The 22,866-nt window shown below is 36.3% G+C and overlaps 2 protein-coding genes across 2 annotated transcripts; both read right to left on the reverse strand.

Moving 5' to 3' along the window:
- Positions 1-12,655: 12,655 nt before the first annotated feature.
- Positions 12,656-15,082, reverse strand: LOC109018727 (heat stress transcription factor A-2e-like). The gene is made up of 2 exons (XM_019000899.2): positions 14,334-15,082; positions 12,656-13,889 (listed from the first exon to the last, which is right to left on the reverse strand). The coding sequence occupies exons 1-2, from the start codon at positions 14,634-14,636 to the stop codon at positions 13,101-13,103; spliced, it is 1,092 nt and encodes a 363-aa protein (XP_018856444.1). The 5' UTR covers positions 14,637-15,082; the 3' UTR covers positions 12,656-13,100.
- Positions 15,083-18,058: 2,976 nt separating this feature from the next.
- LOC118349909 (protein FAR1-RELATED SEQUENCE 5-like) lies at positions 18,059-20,253 on the reverse strand. The gene is made up of 3 exons (XM_035695864.1): positions 18,563-20,253; positions 18,160-18,265; positions 18,059-18,067 (listed from the first exon to the last, which is right to left on the reverse strand). Exons 1-3 carry the CDS (start codon positions 20,251-20,253, stop codon positions 18,059-18,061), a joined length of 1,806 nt encoding a protein of 601 aa, XP_035551757.1.
- Between the last annotated feature and the right edge of the window lie 2,613 nt (positions 20,254-22,866).

Here is a 22,866-nt window from a genome sequence, read left to right on the forward strand (position 1 = left end):
GAAAAAAGAATGAGACAGAAATATCAAGAGAAAGAGAGAGTGAAAAAAAAATAGAGAGGTGGCTGAGAGTCAAGAAAAAAGAGTGGAGCCACAAGAGGTAAAAGAAAAGGAGATTGTAGAGGGAAACAGAAAAATTAAAATAAGTTTTTATACTAAGACAAGCTTTTATACTAACGAATTTAACGACTCTTTGCTTAGTGTTGTTGTTTCTTTGTTGCAGCGATATGAGGTCATGATTTCTAGGGTGTGTTTAGTGGATTGCCACCTACTAGAGAGATAGAGCACTACATTAATTTTGTACCAGGTGCGACAATCCTTAATCGACATTTCTTTGATGAGCATGAGTCCTTGACACACTTGAAGGGACAAGGTAAGTTGTTGACTAAAATGCATGCTAAGTGGGAAGAATGTATTGAGACTTTTCCTCATGTAATCAAATACACACATGGTGAAGAAAATTTTGTGTTTAATGCATTAATAAGAAGGTATGTCCTTATCTTTATTTTAAATGCAAAGTTATTAAGATTTGAATATGATAAGAAATTGCATGCAAAAAAGATAACTTTGCTAGAGTGTATGGAACATGTGAGAAAACGTCATTTGGTAAGTTGTATAAATTAGATTAGTACTTGTTTAGAGAGAATAGATTTTGTGTGCCTACTAGTTTTATGCATAAGTTGCTTGTGTGTGATAGACATGGTGGTTTGTTGGGTAACCTTGGTGTAAGGAAGATTTTAGGTATGGTGCATGAACATTTGTGAGAGTATTATTTGTCATTCATTGACGTGTTGCATTAACGTTTGTTGGAAGTATCATTTGCGTTTCATTGAGTTTGCATATAATTGGAGTGATGATTTTGGTGTAAGGAAGACTTTAGATGTGTTTCATGAACATTTGTGGGAGTATTGTTTGCCATTCATTGAGTTTACATATAATTGAGGTGTTCATGCTACTACTCAATTTTCACATTTTGAAATTGTTTATAGACTTAATTCATTTACTCTTTTAGATTTAATGTCTTTACTAGTTGATGACAGGAGTAGCTTGGATGGACTATTTCAAATTCTTGAACAAATTAATGATAATGCATATCACGTGAATCTTCCAAGTAAGTATCATGTTTCTGCTATTTTCAATGTTATTAACATTTTTACCTTTGATCCATGTGGAGATTCGAGGTCGAATGCTTTTGAGGAGAAAGGAAATGATGGGCACCAATATGGACCTAGTCTTAAAGATCCTTTACAAGTTTCAGATGGGCCGGCCAATTACAAGGTCAAGAACCAAGAACATCAAGGAGGCAATGCAATGATTGATGCAATCCACTTGAGACGAGTTTACCAAGAGCCAAACATTCAAGATGGGCTTGAAGGATGAAGATCCAGTTTTGATTCATTTGATAAGCAATGGAAGAGGACAATAACATGACTTAAAGGCTTTGGGCACTTAAAGGCTTTCAACTTATATAATTCATTTAAAGGACTTATTTTATTAGTTTAGAATAATTGGGTTTACTATGGGAAGGTCTTAAGGGAGGCCTATGTAAGGGCATGTTGGGAAAGTTATTATTTTATTGAACTAGGGTTTCAAGAAGTTACTGTAGCTAGTACTGTAGCAGCAATACTATTCACTCAAGGGGCATTTTTGGAAGATGAACATTTATTTTGGCTAGAATTTTAATTAGGTTTTGCTTTAAATACTCTTTCTAGCTTCATTTTAAGAAGTTTATGAAATTTGATGAATTTATTCATTGTGAGTTGAGTTTACTCATCTTGTTCTTGATTGAACTTTTGAATATATCAAAGGTAAATCACAATCTTAGTGGTGTTCTTCCTTGTAATTTGGGTTCTTGAGATAGGTTCTTCAACATGTTTAGATTCTAATATAATAAAGATTCTTGAAACGAGTTCTCAATGGATCTAGATTCTAATCTATTATCAAATTAATGATAATGCATATTAAGTGGATATTCCAAGTAAGTATCATGTTTCTGCCATTTTCAATGTTACTAACATTTTTTCCTTTGATCTAGGTGGAGATTCGAGGTCGAATACTTTTGAGGATAAGGGGAATGATAGGCACCAACATGGACCTAGTCTTAAAGATCATTTGCAAGTTTCAGATAGACCAATTACAAGGTCAAAAGTCAAGAACTTCAAGGAGACAATGCAAGGATTGATGCAATCTACTTGAGACGAGTTTACCAGAGCTCAACATTTAAAATGAGTTTGAAGGATGAAGATCCGGTTTTGATTCATTTGATAAGCAATAGAAGAGGGCAACAACATGACTTAAAGGCTTTGGGCACTTGAAGGCTTTCAACTTGTTTAATTCATTTAAATGACTTATTTTATTATTTTAGAATAATTGGGTTTATTATGGGAATGACTTAAAGGGGGCCTATGCAAGGACATGTTGGGAAAGTTATTATTTTATTGAATTAGGGTTTCAAGAAGTTATTGTAGCGTGTACTGTAGCCACACTGTAGACGCGACATTATTCACTCAAGGGACATTTTTGGAAGATGAAGATTTATTTTGGCTAGGATTTTAATTAGGTTTTGCTTTAAATACTCTTTGTAGTCTCATTTTAAGAAATTTATGAAATTTGATGAATTTATTTATTGTGAGTTGAGTCTACTCCTCTTGTTCTTGCTTGAATTTTTGAACTTATCAAAGGTAAATCACAACCTTTGTGGCGTTCTTTCTTGTAATCTGGGTTCTTGAGACAGTTCTTCAATGAGTCTAGATTTTAATATAATCTAAGTTCTTGAAACGAGTTATTCAATGGGTCTAGATTCTCCATACATTGACTTGATTTTGACTTTTTTGGGTAAGTTTTTAAATTGATTGTGGGTTTAAGGGAATCCATTCCCACGAGTTCATATTAGATAGACATGGAGCTGCATTGTAATATATATATTTTTGTGATGCTTCTGTAATTACTTAGTCTAACTTTATGGTTATGATCTCTTAAAACTTGTTAAATTGTGAGTGTCAAATGTAACTATAGTTAGTTTGAAGGAGTTCATTTAAACTTAGTTTTAAAGACTATCAAAGGGTTTGTGAAATTAAATTTATGTTTGTAAATATAAAGTGAAGGATATTTGCCACCATTTTACCAAACTATGATTTGGGGCTGCCTATAGAAACATGGTTGAATGTCATGTAATCCAAGAAAGCCAGCCCCCCTTCCTTTCTTCCATTTTTCACCCATTAAGAGATCAGGCAACTTGTACTGATTGGTAAGTGTTTGAGAAAAAATAGATTAGAGTGAATACAAAGACTACACAAGATATCAATATGAAATAGATTAGAGTGAATACAAAGACTACACAAGATTTCAATATGGTATACTCTTGAGCACTAATTGTTCTACAATACAAGGAAGGCAACCCTCACACACCAGTTCATATGCTTTTTTCTAATAAGTCATATACCTATCCATTTACAAACACTACATAGTTAATACATCTCAAAAACCCAAGTCCCAAAATTACAATACATCTTAGAATACTAAGTATACCAAGTCTCAGAATAGGTAATACATCTCAGAATACCAAATCCCAGTCGCAACTTCATATCAACTCAATACAACTCATTACCAAAATTGGACTTCTGATTCAACCAAAACTGGTTCCAAATGTTGGCAAGATTGCATAGGCTTTAGATGCTCGCAAGATTGCACAAGCTTCAAATGCTACCCCACAAGTTCATCTGTACAAACCGAAGGCAAGCATTAATTTAGGAGGCCAATTTTACAAGTTGGGTCAATAAAAAGAAATTTGGAAATTTCAGTAATTATCTATAGAAATCCAAACATCAGCGGCTATTCCATTGATCGAAATAACAACAATAAGGTTCAAGACTTGTAATTAGTATTAATTCAATCCAAGAAGCTTAGAAACATAATATAATTATCCATTCATGAAATTCCTAGCACAAACCCCTTACAAATAATATCTAAAAAATATATCAAAAAATTGAATCAGAATTGCAAGAAACCAACAAAGGCAAATGTTAGGATTGTAATAGCTTCTGGGGGTTTACAAAGACGACAAACAGAAAATAGATTTTAAATATTAAAACCAGGTATAGTTTAGGATTGAGTACGATTTTGGACAATGAAACAATTTAACTATTAGGTTACATAAGCAATTTGTGAGTTAAGCATATAAGTCGAGAGCAACAGTTCTTTGGTGCAACAAATCTGAAATTTATTGTTCTCTCCATGAGTTCAAAAGAAAGAATTTGAAGGAAAAAAGTAAAGTGGAACCTTTCTCTCTTTGGCTTCCAACTAAGGTGCCACGTCCAGGCTGAAAAATAAAAAAAGGTTTGAGATCATATTTTCAATTGCTTGACTAAATTAGTGATTGGTTGATTTAATGCAGAAATATAAATGAAGTATTAAACATTTATGTGGGGGTGAATATTATCTAAAAATCAAACATGGCCGATAACATTAAATGCAAAGCCAAGATAATATATATTTTTTTTAGGAAGGAGGATGGCATCTCTAAACTTTTATTGAATCAAAACCTCACTTATGGTGGAGGAAAACCTAAACAACCAAATCTACTAATCAATTACTCTTATAAACCATACCATCCCAACCAATCAAAACCCAAGCTCAAAATTAAACTCTAAAATTTGGCAAACCAAGATACTCCAATCTAAGCAAACCTCTCACACGGCGGGGCAAATAATTGGTACCCACGTATATACAATTCTTCCCCTCTTCCCCTTGCCTAGCCAGATAATCCGCCATTTTATCCCCTTCCCTAAACTAATGGCCAATAGTGTATTCAAAGCCAAGAATAGTCTTATTGAGCTCTTCCCAGAAGTCCCATAAATACCAAACTATACAAGAAGCAACTCTCAGCCCCTGTATCAACCACATTGAGTCACACTCAATTTCAATCCTATTTAAATCAAGTTCCCTACAAAGCAATAAACCATGTGTTAAGGCACGTAGTTCAGCTTCGTTGTTCGTCCCATAACCAAAGATAGCCAAGAAAGCTGCCACCATTTTTCCTCTAGCATTCCGCACCACCCCTCCCCCTCCACAATTACCAAGATTATTCCTACAAGAGCCATCTACATTTAGCTTGAACCACCCATCCCTTGGTCTCTTCTATGAAACTTGCAGAAGATGTCATTGTTGTACTTCCTGCACTGGCACATCTAATGCATCAAGCAAGGCACGGTCCAGGCAAGAAATAATGTTCACTTTCATTAATTTTCCAGAAATTTGCTACAACCAATATTTTATCGAACGCCATACACTCTCCACCGACTGACATTTTCCATCCATCCTAACAACGCCAGCTTCCAAGAAACTAAACAAGGCATTAGTCTGACCAGCACCCCCTTCTGTGATGATTTCTTCGCACATCGAAACTAGCAACATACACGCATCCACCAATTATTTGTCCCCATACAATTCACTCCTAAAGCAAGCGTCGCTCTCCTCCATATCTCCTGGGCAATCTCACCTAAACCAAGCACATGGTCCCTATCCTCTATCTTACCCAAACAACAGCAATTACAGTGAGATGCTAGAGGAATACCGACAGATTGCACTCATGCATCCACTGGAAGACAATTGAATCTCGCCTTCCACATACAAACTAACATCTTCTTCGGTAAGAGCTTACTCCAAATCCATTCCATACCCTCCAATTGAGGTCCCTTCACCCGAATGACTTCCCAAGCAGACGATGAAGAGAACTGCCCATCTCGACTTGGATGCCAAATTAAAAGATCCCTCCCTTCACGATGACCAGGCACCGCATCCATAATCTCCCTCGCCTGGTTACAACCAACTAGATCCTCTAGCAACCTCACGTCCCATGCATTATCCGTTCAACACTCTTTTAGCTTCAGTTGAGGTGAAGAAGTAATAGGAGTTGTAGTAGCAAGCGGTCCATTCAACATCCATTTATCAAACCAAAAAGATACATTTCCTTCACGCACCTTTATCGACATATTACCCAATACTTCCGGCATTACCTTCAAAATGGATTTCCACAATCTTGAATCTGCACTTTTAGCTTCAGACACCATAACATGATCACCCTTCAAATATTTTGCTTTGAAAAACTTGGTCCACAAATTATCAATAGAAAAAGCCTCCAAGCAGACTTCATATTCATAGCTTTTTGTACTTCTGAAAAGCTTCTAACTCCAAATCCCCTAACAAAGGTTTACACAACCTAGACCATGATAAACATTTTCTTTTTGGCTTGTCTTGCCCCTCCCCCCAAAAGAAATTAGACAAAATGGAATTTAACTTACTCAAAACAATTTTTGGAACATCCAAAACTGCTAGCAAGTGAGGTGCCATGCTAGAAAGTACATGTTTAAGAAGGACCAGCCGACAACCTTGAGATAACAATATCCACTTCCAACCTGCAACCTCATTTTGAAATCTAAGCACCAACGGCTCTAAAACGCGACTCGTAATTCTACCTATTGTAATCGGTGCACCCAAGTTCCACGTAGGCAAACTGCCTTAAAAAAACCCATGTAACATAGTAGACTTACACGCCTAGCATTGCTGATTCTCCTTGAAAAGAACATAGCCGATTTTTCCTTATTAACAATCTGCCCAGACCAGGTAGCATACATCTCCAAAATTTTACTAATCCCCTTCATAGACCTCCTCTCCCTATTAGAAAAAATTAGTAAATCATCCGCATATAACAAATGGGAAACCAAAGGTGCACCACGTGGATGTGAAAATCTACCAATCCCTCCATCCTCAAACCCTTTATGCAAGAGCCGAGAAAGAATCTCCTCCATTAAAATGAACAAATACGGCGAAAAAAGATCACCCTGAAAGAGACCCCTTGACGGCTTGAAAAAATATTTATACGTCTCATTCATCATAATAGAAAATCATGGAGACTTAATACACATCTCCACAATCCCACAAAGTTTCTCAGAAAAGCCAAACACTGCAAGAACATTGAGTAAAAAATTCTAGTCCACTCAATCATATGCTTTTGCCATATCAATTTTCATCATCACATTGCCCCCACATGACTTCTTATTAATCGAATGCACCATCTCCTGAGCAAGCGATTTACTCTAAAAAATGCTCCTTCCCGGAATGAAAGCCCCTTGTTCGGGCGAAATTATCTATGAAAGATACCCCGTCATGTGCTTCACTAAGAATTTCGAAAAAATCTTGTAAGCCACCAAACACAAACTAATTGGGCAGAATTTATCAAAACTCTTTGAGTCTTTTACTTTTGGGATCAAAACAATAAAAGAATAAGCGTAATACCTTGGCAAAGAACTGCCTGTAAAAAATCAGATGCCACCTCCACTACCTCCTCCTTCACAATATCCCAACAATAGATAAAAAAAAGCTGATCCAAAGTTGTCAGGCCCTAGGCTACTAGTTCTCGAAAGGCACCAACCCCATTAAGAAAGTCCTCAAAATACTTCACAGCACCAAGATGCACCTCCTTTGACGTACGCAGCTTAATACCATTAGGCAACGTCATTGAGGCAACACTAGCCCATCTCCTCCACATATTGGCCATTGCATGAAAAAAAACTAGAGTTCTAATCACCCTCCTCCAACCACTTTTTCTTTGCAATCTACGCTAACCAGATTTCTTCATTGTTTTCCCAATAACTGAGCTTTGTTTTAGAAACCAACAACTCCATTTCTAAATCTTTATCAAAACCAGATTGTAGCTGAAAATCCATTTGCTCAATCCTCTCCTCAAGCTCCTTAATCGTGTGAGGCCCATGCCCAAAGACACGCCTATTCCAGCCCCTTAAGGTCACTTTCAATTTCTTTAACTTAGCTGCCAATTTTAGAAGACCATTCTCCACCTTAGAACCCTAAATCAACATGGGAGCATGATCAGACGTCTTCCGAGATAAGTACTCCATAGTAGTCTTCTCAAAAAAATTCCACATTCATAATTGCTCGATCCAGACGAGCCCAGCTCCTTGCACACCCCAGTTGGCCATTGCACCAAGACATCTTGCGACCTCTAATAGGAATGTCTAATAAACCACAAGAGTCTAAACAATCATTAAAATCACTCATTGCTACTAAAAATCTCGAAATTCCTCCCACCCTCACCCCATCATTCTGGATTGTGTTAAAATCACCAACCACCAACCATGGCACCTGATCACTATTAATGCAATTTAAAGAGTGCCATAACTCCCTTTTCTCCAAATAACTGCATTTGGCATATACCAATGTTAGCAACGTCTTCTGATTGCCTCCCCCAACTAAAATTGTAAGCAATTGATCCAAAATATCAATCAAATCCACAATAAAATCATCATGCCATAATAATCATAGCTTGCCCCCCATTGCCGCATTAGAACAGAAATTTTTAAAACCCAAAAACTTTGCCAAATTTGGTAGCTTCTCCTCCCCTACAAATGGGTCCGCAATAGAAACAATCGACACCTTAAACTTCAGAATAAAACTCTTAAGCCTTCGCTTTGACATGCCTAATCCCCGCACGTTCCACACTAGTACAGTACCAATCATAAATTCATTTTTGAAGGGTGAGTTAACACCCGTTAGGAATGACGTAAAACCATACCACCTCTCTATTTCGGTCAACCATGCGAGAACTTTGTTTCACTGTCAGACTCAAAGCCCCTCTCCTTCACAAACTAGTTTAAGGAACTCTTCTACTCATGATCCGACATGTGCTCTTCCTCTAACACATACCCCAAAGCCCCCTCCCTTCCTTCTAGTGCCAACAAATCATCTACAACCCTGGACGAGCCTCCTTCTTCCTAGGCCAATCTATTACCACCATCCATGATAAAACAAATCTACTACAGGAGAAGCACTAGGAGCCTTCATGGAGACCCGCCTTGCAACTGATTCTCCACAATCTCTAGAGGCCTGTCTTGCACCTGATTCTCCACAATTTCACCTAGTTCCACCATATTACTCTCCCTCTCGACACCCTCACAATCCCGCCTCACCCCCTCGTCTAACTCAATCAAAGAACCTGCCCCTTCAGGCATTGTCTCCTCCATGCAAATACGTGCACGAGTCGCACGAGAGCGTGACAATGTAGCATTATTGGTCCCAAGATATCTCCCGAACATACTAGCCAGAATTTGTAGACAATCCCTACGATACAGATGCATCGGCAAACCAGGCAGAAAAATCCATTGTGCTGCCAGAGACGGCTCCTCCTTTAAGTCGAACTCCTTTGTCCAACAAAAAATACAAAAACTGCACCCGTCAATCACACGCCCTTCTCTCGCCCAACTAGGCACAAAGTCCTGCTCACTGGCCATCTGAACCAATACATGGTACTCATCCATAAAGCTCACCATTGGAATTTCCAGGAGACCCCAGGTTTTCACAATCGCCAATCGCATTGCATCAATAGAGGCCAAGTACGTAGAAATTTCAAAACCAATGCAAATCGAAAATCCTCCACCGTCTTATTTATCTCAGCGTCTGTGAAAACGAATCTCAATTCACCATCCACCTCCATCGGATATAACGCATCAGCATTTTAAAACTAGAGGAGATATTTGTACAAACCAACACCTGCATGTATGACTTATGTTGTAGATAACCACCATCCTTGCTATAAGAACCACTAGAATTCCCTTCCACCCGAACCCCACCAGGCCCCGGCAGAAGGCCTAAAGGCACCGCCATGTGGAGTAATCCTAGTATGTCTCTAGTTTCACGTCAAAATCAGAATCTCCGTAAAAGACGGAGCAAAAAGACGTATATGAAAGGTCTTTCTTAAAAGCCAAGATACTATGCTTATTTCTTTTTTTTTAAAAAAAAAATTATATTTTCAAACCGGTATATAGAGCACACTTAAAGTGTTTATATGTCATAATTTGATTTGACAAATAAATCTTAAAATTTAAATTTTACAAATCTAATCTTACTATTTAAGTTATATGAATGGTGTGCTCTACACACAGAATTGAAAATAGATTAACTCTTTCTAAAATTAATTTTTTTAATTTCATGCAATAAGATCAGATCATGATCTTTACTCGAAAACCAATATGAAAACATCATGGCCTAGTTCTAGAGGTATCCCAGTTACATTAATTAAGTATTAAGATAGAAGGGCAAAAATAACAATACACATATTGGTTAGATAGATGTGTGGTATAATGCTTCCTTGTAGTATTTTTCTTTCTCATTATTTATACCCCTATATATGGAGCTCGATCAATATCATTGTAAGTCAATATCAGTTATGTCATTATATGTAATTTTGAGCTCCTTGTAAACAGTAAATTGTGAGTTTATTTGCATGCAGCTTCCATTGTTTGGTTGGTTGAGTGATCTCAATCCATCTCAAGCCAATCATTAAATGGACTTACTACTTTTTCAACTTCTTAGAAAAAAGTAAAACTCATCTCAACCTAGTTTATATATTTGCACACATATCTCAACTATATATATTCAAACACATCTCAATGGGATCCACAAACACTACTATTGATAGATCATCTAAGATCATTTCAGCATCCAAATACAGCATCAATTATCTTATTTCTATATCAATGTTAGTCTTAAAGCAAACCTGCGCATGATAATTAATTTAATTAAGCTGCTTACTATTAAATGTAAAATATAATATCATTTATATATATATAGGATGAAAAATGATTTTATTGCCACTGACCATGCATTAAGTGTGCGTGTATATATATATATATATATAGAAACTAATGCTACATATAATTATAAAATGTGCAAGCGTCGTGTAGTCGTTTTAAAAAAGAGTGAGATCTAATATTATGTGAGTCTCGTATTTATTAACTTTTTTTAAAGTGATTGTACGACGCTTGCACACTCACGACTGTAATTATAATTTCTCATATATATATATATATATATATATATATAGACATTGATTAACAAAGTTAACAATGAATTCGTATGAGATAATATCCATAATACATAGAATTTCTAAATTTGCAAACTATAAATGGCAATGAAGTAGGAATAGCTAGCTGAAATAACCAAGAAAATTGATGAATATATACTTTATTTCTATGAACTAACTTATTCTTAAATAATTAACAAATTTCAATTTAATGGTAAATTCAAATCTTGTGTGAGAGAATATATATATATATATATATATATATATATGTTGCGACGTACAATATGCAAGAACATATATAGCAAATAATTTTAATAAGAGTACTAGCTTGTAGTAAATCTGAGAGTTAAATTTTTGTCTTAGGCCTCAATTCACATTGAGATGCCCTTGGATCCACACAATCTGCACATGCATCATCTAAGACAACTACTAGGATGAAACCGTATGTAAACTTTTAAGCATTCAACATTAATAGTGAGCCGGAAAAGAATGTTTTAAAGCAACTAATAAATATCATGTATTGGAGTTTTAAGCTTCAAAAATTAGTGAGATAGAAGGTCAGGATGCATAAATGCAACTAATTAAGAAGACGAATAAATATGTAAAGTTTTTTAACTTTCTATATTTATGAGTACTTTATATGGATGATAATGATGTTCATGTCCCGTTTGGATACAAGAAATATTTCATCTCATCTCATCATTACAATTTTTTCAAATTTCTACACATAAAATAAACAATTCAAAATTTTCAAATCTCAAAATAATAATAATATTCTAATAATATTTTATTCAATTTTCAACTTTAATCTCAATTTATCTCATTTAAACTTACTATCCAAAAGACAAATTTACAAAATTACGTTTTTGAGTGTAACTTTTATAGGCACATAGAAGTTCCTTCCTAGGCCTCCATATATTCATCATTCTGATCATGAGCGTGCGGGTCATATAATTAGCTCACAACAGAAATCTGTTGCCACTACACAGTACATGGACAGACATTCAGCACACAACCAGTAATCTCAGAAGGCCAGAACAAGTTCAATCCAAAGCTCTCACTTTCAATTCCAAGTTTTCACTCCAAGGTCTCTCGTTTTCATTTCAGAAATGGATTGATTCAGATCTCTCGGTAGTTCTTGCCCCATTTGGCATGTCATGAACTGCCCAAAATATTGACAAAAACAGGACTAATATATGGTACAAGACTCAGTATTTCTAATAAAAGCAATATTATAATTCTTTTTTTTTTTTTTTTTTTTTTTAAATTTTCCCCCCCTCTTTCGAATAAGGTTGGTTACCAGGCTATTTTCTCGTGAAGAATCTGAATCTACAATATCTGCAGCAAAAAGTCTAATATGTTATTCATACAACTGCAGGCAAATATGCTGCGTTGTTGTATGAGAGGCAGGGCAGTGCATTGTAGAAAGAATCATAATGTACAAAGAGAACACTTTCAAGTTACCACTTCTGAGGCCACAGCTAATGATAGTGACTGAGGAGAACCAAATTGCCACGACTCGAAAAGATCTACACGGTAGAAAGGTAACATCATGAAAATCACCACAGGCTGTTTTCCTCTATGTCTCTTTGAAAGACAAAGAGCAACCTAACAGCATAGAAAGATTTAAACCGACAAACATAACTACAAACACCCACTTGTATTCAGAAGCAACATTTAGTTGTGATTCTTGAAGCTTCCAGCTACATCTTTTCCAGTTTCAACAGTCTCCGAACCATCTACACTGAATATTTAAGGCCAAAAATACATTACAGGAGGCAGATATAACAAATGAAATGGATGATGCATTAGACTGAGACATTGAACGTTTGATTCTTAGGGGTTGTGGAAAAAAAAAAACACAAAAAAAAAAAACTTTTATACAAACATTATAGGAGAACTAGCAGACTCTGTCCAAGCACTGCCTGCAACCTAATTGAGACACAAAATCATAAGTTTTAGGAATGTACATCAGGGAATTGTTTTTTGTTTTTTTTAATGAAATACAAGGTTAGAAACACCAATTATTTCAATGGAACAACTGCTTAATTTTGTTCTTCTTCTCCTGTCCTGCCAATAGCAATAAATCCAGATCAATATTATGGCATGTTGACATGTGCAAAGACCAAAACTACACAAAATGAGAGGTTAACCAAGCTATCAAGAAAATGTTCATTGGGGCCGTGAATGGAAGAGGAAGGAGTTCCAATGCACAAGAAGTCCAGCTGTTCTACTTTGGGCTTGAGCCTAAGTGACCTAAGCGATCAGTCAAGACATTAACATCTTCATCCTCATCTCCTTCATCACCCGCTATGCCTATTTCTTCCTCAAAAGCCTCACTGAACAATTCTTCCCAAAATCCCTCGTCAAGTTCTCTATCCCCACCATCCAGTGGTTCTAGCTCCTCCTTCCCATCCTTTTGCTCCTTTCTCGCCTTACCCCGACCTTGCATTTCCAATGCAAGTGCTTCAAGCTCCGATACTTCAAACCCATATTCCCCCAATTCAAGTGGCTCAAGTTTAATGGGTTTTGATCTTTCACGACCACTCTGCCATAATTGCCTGCCACCATTACAAGTAGGTCCTTGATCGATTGGCCTCCTCCTTTTCTTGGTCATGGCTTCTTCTAGCTCCTTTCTCTTCTCCTTCTGTTGGACTAATTGCTGGATAAAGATTGGGTTTTGCATTGCTCTAGCTAAAAAGGACATCATTTGCTGTTGCTTCATTTCTGTCCCCTGTAACCTTTGTTCCATTACTTGAAGGCAAGCTCTAGTATTCTGTTGCTGCTGCCTAAGCTTCACTAGTTCCATCATTAGTACGTGCTTGTCATGCTTCAGACGGTCGATTTCCCCGTCTACTCCAAACCGGCCGACCTCAACACAGGGACCCAGAGCTTGCTGAAGAGGGAAAGGTTGAGAAGTTGCCTTTCGTCTCTTGATGTTCCTTAGAAGCTGTTTCTGGCCACTCAGAAAACCTCCGTTGGCAAACTCCCATCTATCTGGATCAATCTTTCTAAAGCCCTGGAAATATTAAATCCCGTATTCAGTATTGCCAAAAACAGAAAAATATTAATAATAAATTTCCAATCACATTCAGAATTCCATTGTCTATTGGGACAGCCTTTCTATTTTCTGCTAGTGCTAGTGGTAGATAAGATTAATTTTTTATGTGCCGCACATGGTAAAACAGTAGAGACAGACCAAGGTGGAATTGAAAAAGTTTCGCATCGGAACCCAATAAAAAAGAAGAGAGTGAAAGAAAACCACCAAGATAAGAAAGTAGAGCATAAGTGGAAAGAAAATTGCGGCTTGTAATGCGAAGCTACTGAGCAAAAAAGGACAACTGAAAGAGGGTACCGATTGAACATGCTCGCGTGCAGAGAGAGAGAGAGAGAGAGATCCTTTAAAAGAATACTCTTGAAGAGAATACCGTCGTTTACCTCAGCCGTTGAAGAGGATACTTACATAAGTATTGAGCTGCCTGACAAAGCTTGAGAAATTGTTGTGCTTGAAGTATCTTGGTAGGAGATGTGTGGAGAATGAATGAGGATCCCACACAACAAAGCTGCTGCCTCCCCTGCTCCAGGAAACTATGTGATTATTGGTTAGGTCGTCTACCATGTCAAAGGTCTTCGTGAGAAATGGCGGAGGTCCTATGTCATAAAGCCCCTCCTTCGGCTGTGGTGGAGGCGTCCCTGGCGGGTCTCCACCGGGCTGTGATGAACTCGATCCCGGAGTAACTTCCTTCAATGGGTAAAACGAATTCATTGCTAAAACTATTTGACTGCCCTCTTTTTCTTTCTGGGTCAGTAATATTAACTTGCTTCCGATTGAGTTATGACGAAAATAATTTGAAACTAGCAACGACTAAGCTAGGAAAGAAGTCGAATGAAAGATAGTAGAAATGGGTTAGCGTTGAAAAGCAAGAAGAGTAAAGAGCTAAAACAGTAATGCCCAGTTGCCGAAACAGAGTAGACCTGAAAAAAAGTTAACAAGTTAAAAAGAAACTGAAGAAACAGGAATTTGGAGCAGAACCCAACAAAGAATCATTCGCAGATATAGGTGGATCACGAAGAGAGCGTTGAAATTTCGCTTCTTTTATCGGAGCCGAGTCACATACTCTGTTATTCTTCTTGAGAAGAAGGTTGTCCAGAAAGATAGTTACATGATAAAAGGAGGAAGCTTTGTGACACATGCGAAGCGCAAAAAGGATCTAAATTAAAAATGTTTTATGGGTATAAATAGAGGAAAATGTAATAAGAAACTTCTAGACCTCTTGGGCAAGCAACTTGCAATTTGTTTTATATGATTTAGGTAGGGCTATCTTGGTTTGGCAAAGGCTTGCTAAGAAAGTTCTAGACCTCTTTGCCAAGCAACTTGCCATTTGTTTTCATATTATAATCATTTTTTTATAATTTATTTTAGGTAGGCCTATCTTTCTCTTTTGGGGACGGAGAAGGTGGTCCTTGGGAAGGTTCTGGAAGTTATGCAAAGGTATGGGATAGTGATGGTAACAGTATTAGTGATGTCATGGGTTACCACACAACCCTCACAAAATATATATATATATATATATATATATATATAAAATTAACGAGATTTTTATAATTATTTTACGATTTATTTTAAATCAATGTATTATTTTATTTTAAATAAATTTTTAAGTAATTCTAAATTAAATTTAGAGTGTACAAGTTGGTATAATCTTTTTAGAAAAAATGTGGATCTCACTGTAAAAAGTTATAAAAATTAATTTTTTTATTTTTTACTTTTTATAGTGAAACTCAATTTTTTTTAAAACCAAATGTGTGGAGGGGCATTTTGGCAAATAATTTTACTAAATTTTCTGATTGGGTCCTTTATAGAAGTGCCAAAAATGCTAAGTTAAACCACGTGGACAAGTTTGTTTTCCCACATTCCTAAATCAAATCTAAATAAGGCACAGGGAGTCATCAATTTTAGCAAAATATCTCAAGTGGGCACATGTGGCAACCAATCCACATGACATGTGTGCCAAAGGTGATCTTCCCACTTTTCAAGTCCACTTTCTCTCGATTAAGGTGGCGCTCAACTAAATTGACACGTGTATATAACTACTTGTCTAAAAACAATAAGAGAATACCTGGTGGCCGGTCCATCCGACCTTCTTCAATAAACAGCCCACTAATACTTGACTGCCACGTAAACAATTTATTTCACTTAAGCTGCATCTGCCTACACCCGAATGGACCCATGTGCTTTGTATACATTCTCCAGTTCGTCGTCTACCCTCTATCCCCCATCCTATGAATCCGATTCCCAACCAGAGCTCGACACAGACAAAATAGAACCTGTTCCATCGTCGTCTCCTCCTCCATCTCTGCGTAGCCGCTCCATCCCATTCCCAAACGGACCTCGACTTAGACGGTATTTCTCATACCTGAGGTATTTCTACCCCACGACGGAGCTCGACCCAGCGACAACTCGACCCCCAACGGAGCTCGACCCGTACGGTGGCATGGAGGGAACTCCATTTCCAGAGAAAACGGTAAGATCTCTGGTTTTAATTTTGGTTTGCCCCTTTCACATTTTAAATAGAAAACGATAATGATGATTTGTCAATGAGCTTTGTTGTGTGAGATGATTGATTCTTTTAAGTGTGAATTTGGTGCTTGCTTGTAAGTGTTAATGTAAACGGGTGAAGAAGAAAGGGGAAAAACCGATTGGAAGCTCAGAAAACATGATGCACAGAAAGTGTTTGATAAAAGTTCTAAGAAAAAAAATTATCATTAAAGTGGATCAAATTGTTGATCAAATTCTCGGTTTGACATTGTATTAGCGTTGGCATGGGCCTATTAACACTGCTCGTTAGTATTAGCGTTGGCATGGGCCTATTGACATTGTACTAATTCTCGGTTTGAGATTAGTACTGCTCGTTAATCTCTTGCCTGGTAAAGTTAATTTAAAAGTATATGCAACTTTTCTCTTACCTTATTGTTTGCCTGTGCAAATGCAATCAATTGCTTCGTGTCTGACTCCGGAACACCTTCAGCCATAATAGCCACAACTCGAATGGTTGGCTGCTTCAGAGCATCCATCGATGAGGCGGCAGCACTGTAGAGTTGTCAAATATAATTAATCACAAAGTGTAAACTAATGAAATCCATCATTTGATGAGTGCTGACCTTCTAAAGGATGCAAAGTTGATAAAGATATCAGCAGTAGGATGTGCAGCACAAGCCACCTCAATGCTGCAAAAGAAATTGACGTAAAAAAAAACAAAAAAAACTTCTATAACAATTAACACTTATATATAGGTGTTAATGTAACAATTGTTTTTGTATAGGTGTTAATGTAACAATTGTTTTTGTATATCATTGTACATGTAACGATGATGGTCACCCAGTTGAAATCTGGAAATTATATTTTTGACTTTCAGAGTACGTAGTACTATAATTAGATAAATGGAAGGGTCGAGGTCATTGTGGTTAGCACTGAATTAAGAGGCTGAGCATGGGATTTTCAACTAATTCATGCATTCATGTCCTCATCTGTTAGTTTCTTTTATGCACCATCTGTTAGCATTGTTAAAATTAATGACTTTTCAATATGATGACAGTCAAGGAGAAGTTCGAGCTCTCATTACCACTTTGCTACTGTGGCTGCCAAGCGAAACTACGTATTTCTGGAAAATCTAATAGTTTTGGTAGAAGATTTTTCAATTGCCCAAACTATAAGATGGGTAAACAATGTGGATTTTTTGAGTGGATTGATCTCCAAAAAGAGCAAAACAACTGTTGTAAGACGGCCTTGGAGTTAGCTGAACGGAGGAACGACAGGGTACTTAATGAGCGGCTACGCATCGAAGAATCCAAATTTAAAGCAATGGAGAAGAAGTACAAGGGAGTCTTGAAAGTGTTAATTTTGTCATGGTTATTTTTTATAGTAGTTTGTGGTGTAATTGTTATGTATCCAAAAAATTACAATGGATCTCAGTCAGTGCTACAACTCATGTAATGTGGTGTACTTTAATGTAATGACTACTTTTATTACTGTAATGACTACTTTTATTAATGTAATGACTACTTTTATTAACAGTTGAATATTGCACATCACAATATTTTCTCAAACCGAAATATTCAATTCCAAATAAATAGAAGATGGTTCCAATAGAAGTGTAAAAATATGTCTAGAAATAAATACAATATAGTTCAATTTCTCTAATAAATACAATACAAACCAATATAAATACAAGAAATACAATATGGTTCCAAAAGCTTTCTTCAGTTGCCTTCAATACATAATTCGGCACCTCCTCCCACTTATAACCAAAACCAAAAAACAGCTTCTCCTCGCCATTCTTACATCGTTGCTGGTACACCAAGATTTGCAAACTCTCCCAAACTCTACAACGCAATCTGCAAATGAGTTAAATCAAAATTAGCTTACCCCAAAGCTTTTTATGCCTTAACACGTGCTGAAATGAAAAAGAAACATATAAGAGTGCTGTAGATTAAAGCTCAACAATAGATATAGCTAAGCTAAAGAGAGGGAATATTTCACATACAATATATATTCAAAATGCAACTATGAATCCAAGTGTTCTGATATGTTGTCAGTTGTTGGCCCAAAATCCCTACAAAAATAACAACAAACTTTATTAGTTTCGTTAATTAAAAACCAACAAAATACAAATAAGTACAAGGCTACTATACCTCACTGAAGGACAATTATTTTTAGCATGTCCCTCATTCTTGCAAATGCTACAACGTCTTTTCTTTGTTGTTTGTGTTTCCTTTGGGTTCTTCGCTCTCAAAGACTTTGGGCGCCCTTTTGTAGGCACCCGTGGAGGATCCTGCACCGTTTGTGAGAAGTTTGATATAACTTGACTTCTAGATGGTATACATTCATTGATGGGCATCGTTTGTGAACATTCTACATGATCTTCCATTGCAAGTAACTCTTTGTGAACCTTTTCCAAAGCAAGTGTAAAGTGATTGTGTTTTTTAGCTGATTGTGATGCAAGTTCAACAATGTCATAAAGTTGTATCATTGACTTGCTTTTTCTCATCGTAGCCTCATCTTGTACTTGCCACACTTGGTCATCAGAACATGGTATGTCGGGAATGGGTCGACTCTTAGCATTAATAGTCCATCTGTCTAGAACATAATGTTCTGGCAATATATTTAACTTCGCTTTCTTGCCAAAAACACATAATATGTGTCTACAAAGAATCCCCATAAACTCCCACTTATGGCATGTACATGTAGCATGTCCTTCATCACCCTCCAAAGTCACGTGATAAATAGGTGTTTCTTTACCATGAGCTGTCACTCCATATGTCTTGGCCTCACCACTCACATACAATTTTCTTGCTTGGTACCGTAGACTATTGAACAGCTCATCTTGAAAGATCGTGAAAGACTTTCTTGTATAAACAATCGCCGCCTCCTCTTCAATTTTAAAAGGTGTCTTCATTATCACCCGCGTAGATTTTGTCCGCACATCCTTCTCTTTCTCTTTAAAGTAACGTGCATCTATAGCTTTCTCATACTGATGCACAAAGTCACTAACCATAGTGCTTGAACGAACATAATCTTTGAAAAATTTGTTCATGCTCTCACTCCTCTGAGTTGTTGACATACCAGCACAAAATGTCGAACGCAAGTAGGCTGGTACCCACTTATCCCGTCGGCTGTACAGATTTTGCAGCCAAGTATTTTCTCCTAAGTCATACTTCACCATAATCAAAGCCCATTCTTGCTCGAACTCATCAGTAGTAATTGTCTCATGTATGCAATGACGAAAATCTTTCTGAAAGTCCGGAAACTTGTTGTATACATGGGCCAAGTGTTCGGGAAATTTTTGTAAAATGTGCCACAAGCACAACCTATGAGTTGTATTCGGGAGTACCTCTACAATTGCCTTAGCCATCGCCTTGTCATCATCGGTAATTATCGTTGATGGGGCACGCCCAAGCATTGCTTCTTGCCATGTTCTCAATAACCATGTATATGATTCTCCCGTTTCATTAACCAACAAAGCACAACCGAACATTATGGTCTGGTGATGATGATTAACTCCAGAAAATGACGCAAATGGCATTTTATAAATATTGGTAAGGTAAGTGGCATCAAATGTAACAACATCCCCAAAATATTGATATGCAGCTCTTGATCTCGCATCAGCCCAAAAACAGCTTCCCATACTCCCATCCTTGTCAACTTGCATGGAGAAAACAAACCCAGGTTCTTTGAGTTGTCGATCAAGAAAGTATGAATATAACCTTTGTGCATCCCCTTCTTCAAATATTTTCCTCCTTTTGCTTCCCAAGTAATTTTCTACATCCTTGCCAATACAACCAACATTAAATTCACCACCTGAATCTTTACTCAACACCGACATTATTTTCCTTGTCGGTACACCGGATTCATTCAAAGTCATAATAAGTTTTTTTTAGACTTTAGTAACTCCCCTATGCCCACGAAGGAAGCTAGTACTTCTCGGTGTAAGTAGAATATGATTATGTCCAACTACAAACTTGTTGACTATCCACTTTTCACCATATTTCTTTATTCCCATCATTGCCTTACATCCAATCTTTGTCTCAGCGGGTTCAGGAAGTTGTCGATCTGTGTCTTTCCGACTTACTCGCCGAAATCCTTCCCTTGTGCAAACATAGTCTACTGCACAAAGAGTTTTATCATCTTTCGACAATCGAGTATGATTCGTCCGGATTGCGAATCCTTGTCGCCTTGCATATGCCTTGTAAAATGTTTGGGCGTCTTCGACCTCCTCAAATATCATACCAATGAATGGCTCTAACGGACCACTACTTGAAGAGGGAATGACATTCACTCCATTTTCGACATTGACACTATCTTCAACATTCACATCACATTGAATGTTTTCACTTTCAGCCTCAAATTCATCACTATCAATATTATAAATTGGTTCCTTCAATACAAAACGACATGATTATATATCCATTAGTTATGAAAAATCAACAAAGCTAAAAATAAATAAAGACGAGAGCATGATTATAACTCCATAATGAAAAATCAACAAAGCTATCAGGGTACTTTTTAGCTCTTATTTTCATATATATCTCTTTCTCTCCCTCTCTCTAGCTATATCTTATATCTATCCGGGAAACCAAAACGTAAAAAAGGAATTAAGAAAATTTACAAGCAAGCTGAAATACAACTCTTGCTGCATGTCATAATTAATATACACTAAAAATATCTTTACACTCTTAAAGTGTAAAAATCAACAAAACTATGAAAGATATGGTTGCATAAGCACTGAGAAAAAATATTCTCATTTAAATATGTTTACTTCGTTTTTTTATTATTTTATGGCTCTAGCCTTATGTTTTCAAACAAGTTGTGTGGCACCTTTGTTTCAGTTGGCGCTCATATTTTTCCTCATTTATTACTTAACCGATTTTTGCTGCAAACAGATATTTTTCTACACCAGCAACTGAGACTGAGAAAGCTCAACAAGATGCTTTGTTCAGGAAGATTCTGAACGAGTCATTGACTTTTCATTTTTGGAACAGCTTGACATCTGCTCTCATTCCAAAGACAGACAGCCTTGTATCCAGGCTTATTGATCACCACTGTATACATTGGTTTGATGTGTTGTGACCTTCACATAAGACTACATTTGTCCAGATCCGGTCAAAATAGAATGCAGCAAATAGCCTTAACTGAACGCCAAGCTAGATCCTCAAAATATAATGTGAAGTGAACTCTTTCAAGCATTTTGTCAAACACTAGTAGTGTAAAGATTTATAATGTTAAAAAAAAAAAAAAAAAAATACCTCTGGATGACCAAGGTCACTGGAGTCAGCCATGAACAACTCCACCGAATTTTCGAGCAACTATGGTGGGCGACGGACTTCCCAACGGCAGCGTAGTGGGCAACGAATTTCCAATTATTGGACTGGTTTTTTATGAAGTCAGTGTTTGCTCACGGACCAAGGAGGACAACGACGGCCTTCAAGTGGTGGACTAGTGGCGGTGGATTCTGGCGGTGGATTCTGGCGGCAGATTTTGGCGATGGTGAGTTGCTGGTCGATGGACGCACGCGGGAGTGAAGATGAATTCTGTATTTCTGTGTAGCCGCTGGTAAGTTTCAAATGTTTTACAACTTAATTCTGTGCGGAAGAGTGTAGGTAGCTTATCATGGTATTTCTGATGTGGCGCCCAGCTATTGGTGGGCTGTTAATGTGCATAAAGCGGATTGACCGCTTAGCAGCTGCTCTGAAAAAATAAACTGAATAGCTCTTACCCCAAAAAATTAGAGCACCGAAAAACAAAGAAAAAAAGGATATAAATAAATGTGTGACACGTCAGCTTTCTCGTTGTACGATAAAAGTGGATAACTTTTTTTATATTGCCTGTTGCCACTGAATTATATCAATGGTCAGTGGATAATGATAGAGATATTATTTTTTTACTATTTATTTAATTATTTTTAAATATATTTAATTTTTTTATTTTATTTAATAATTAAGAAAGTAATTATTAATAAAATTATATATTTTTAATTTTTTTTAATGATTAAATATATTTTTTATATTTTTAATTTTTTTAATGATTAAATATATTAAATAATTATTAATAAAATTATATATTTTTAATTTTTTTTAATGATTAAATATATTAAAAAATACTTAAAAATGATTAAAAATTTAAAATATACTATAAATAATAAAAAAGTAATAAAAAATTAATAATCATATCATTATCTAATAAATAATATATATAAGCAGCAATTATTTTATAAAAATGTAAATTCTATTATAAAAATGTAAAACTTGCTTTTTTTATGGGCTCATTTTTACAAAAAATTTATTCAAATTTATGCATTTAGAGTTTACAGCTAGCATTACTCATTATATAATATACCATCCTCCTCTCTTCTCGCTAAAAATATTTTGGTCTATGAGATTTTTTACAAAAAATAAAATATAATAAATTAAATTACCCATAATTTTTATAAACACTTTGA

The sequence above is a fragment of the Juglans regia genome, chromosome 11, assembly GCF_001411555.2.
Source record: "Juglans regia cultivar Chandler chromosome 11, Walnut 2.0, whole genome shotgun sequence".
In the NCBI taxonomy this organism is placed as follows: Eukaryota; Viridiplantae; Streptophyta; class Magnoliopsida; order Fagales; family Juglandaceae; genus Juglans; species Juglans regia.

Coding starts and splice junctions, on each gene's coding strand:
- LOC109018727 (XM_019000899.2), bottom strand. CDS start 14,636: ATGAATTCGTTTTACCCATTGAAGGAAGTTACTCCGGGATCGAGTTCA. Junction 13,890..14,333: donor TCAGGCAGCTCAATACTTAT/GTAAGTATCCTC, acceptor TAATATTTCCAG/GGCTTTAGAAAGATTGATCC.
- LOC118349909 (XM_035695864.1), bottom strand. CDS start 20,253: ATGTCGGTGTTGAGTAAAGATTCAGGTGGTGAATTTAATGTTGGTTGT. Junction 18,266..18,562: donor AATAATTGTCCTTCAGTGAG/GTATAGTAGCCT, acceptor ACTCATTTGCAG/ATTGCGTTGTAGAGTTTGGG.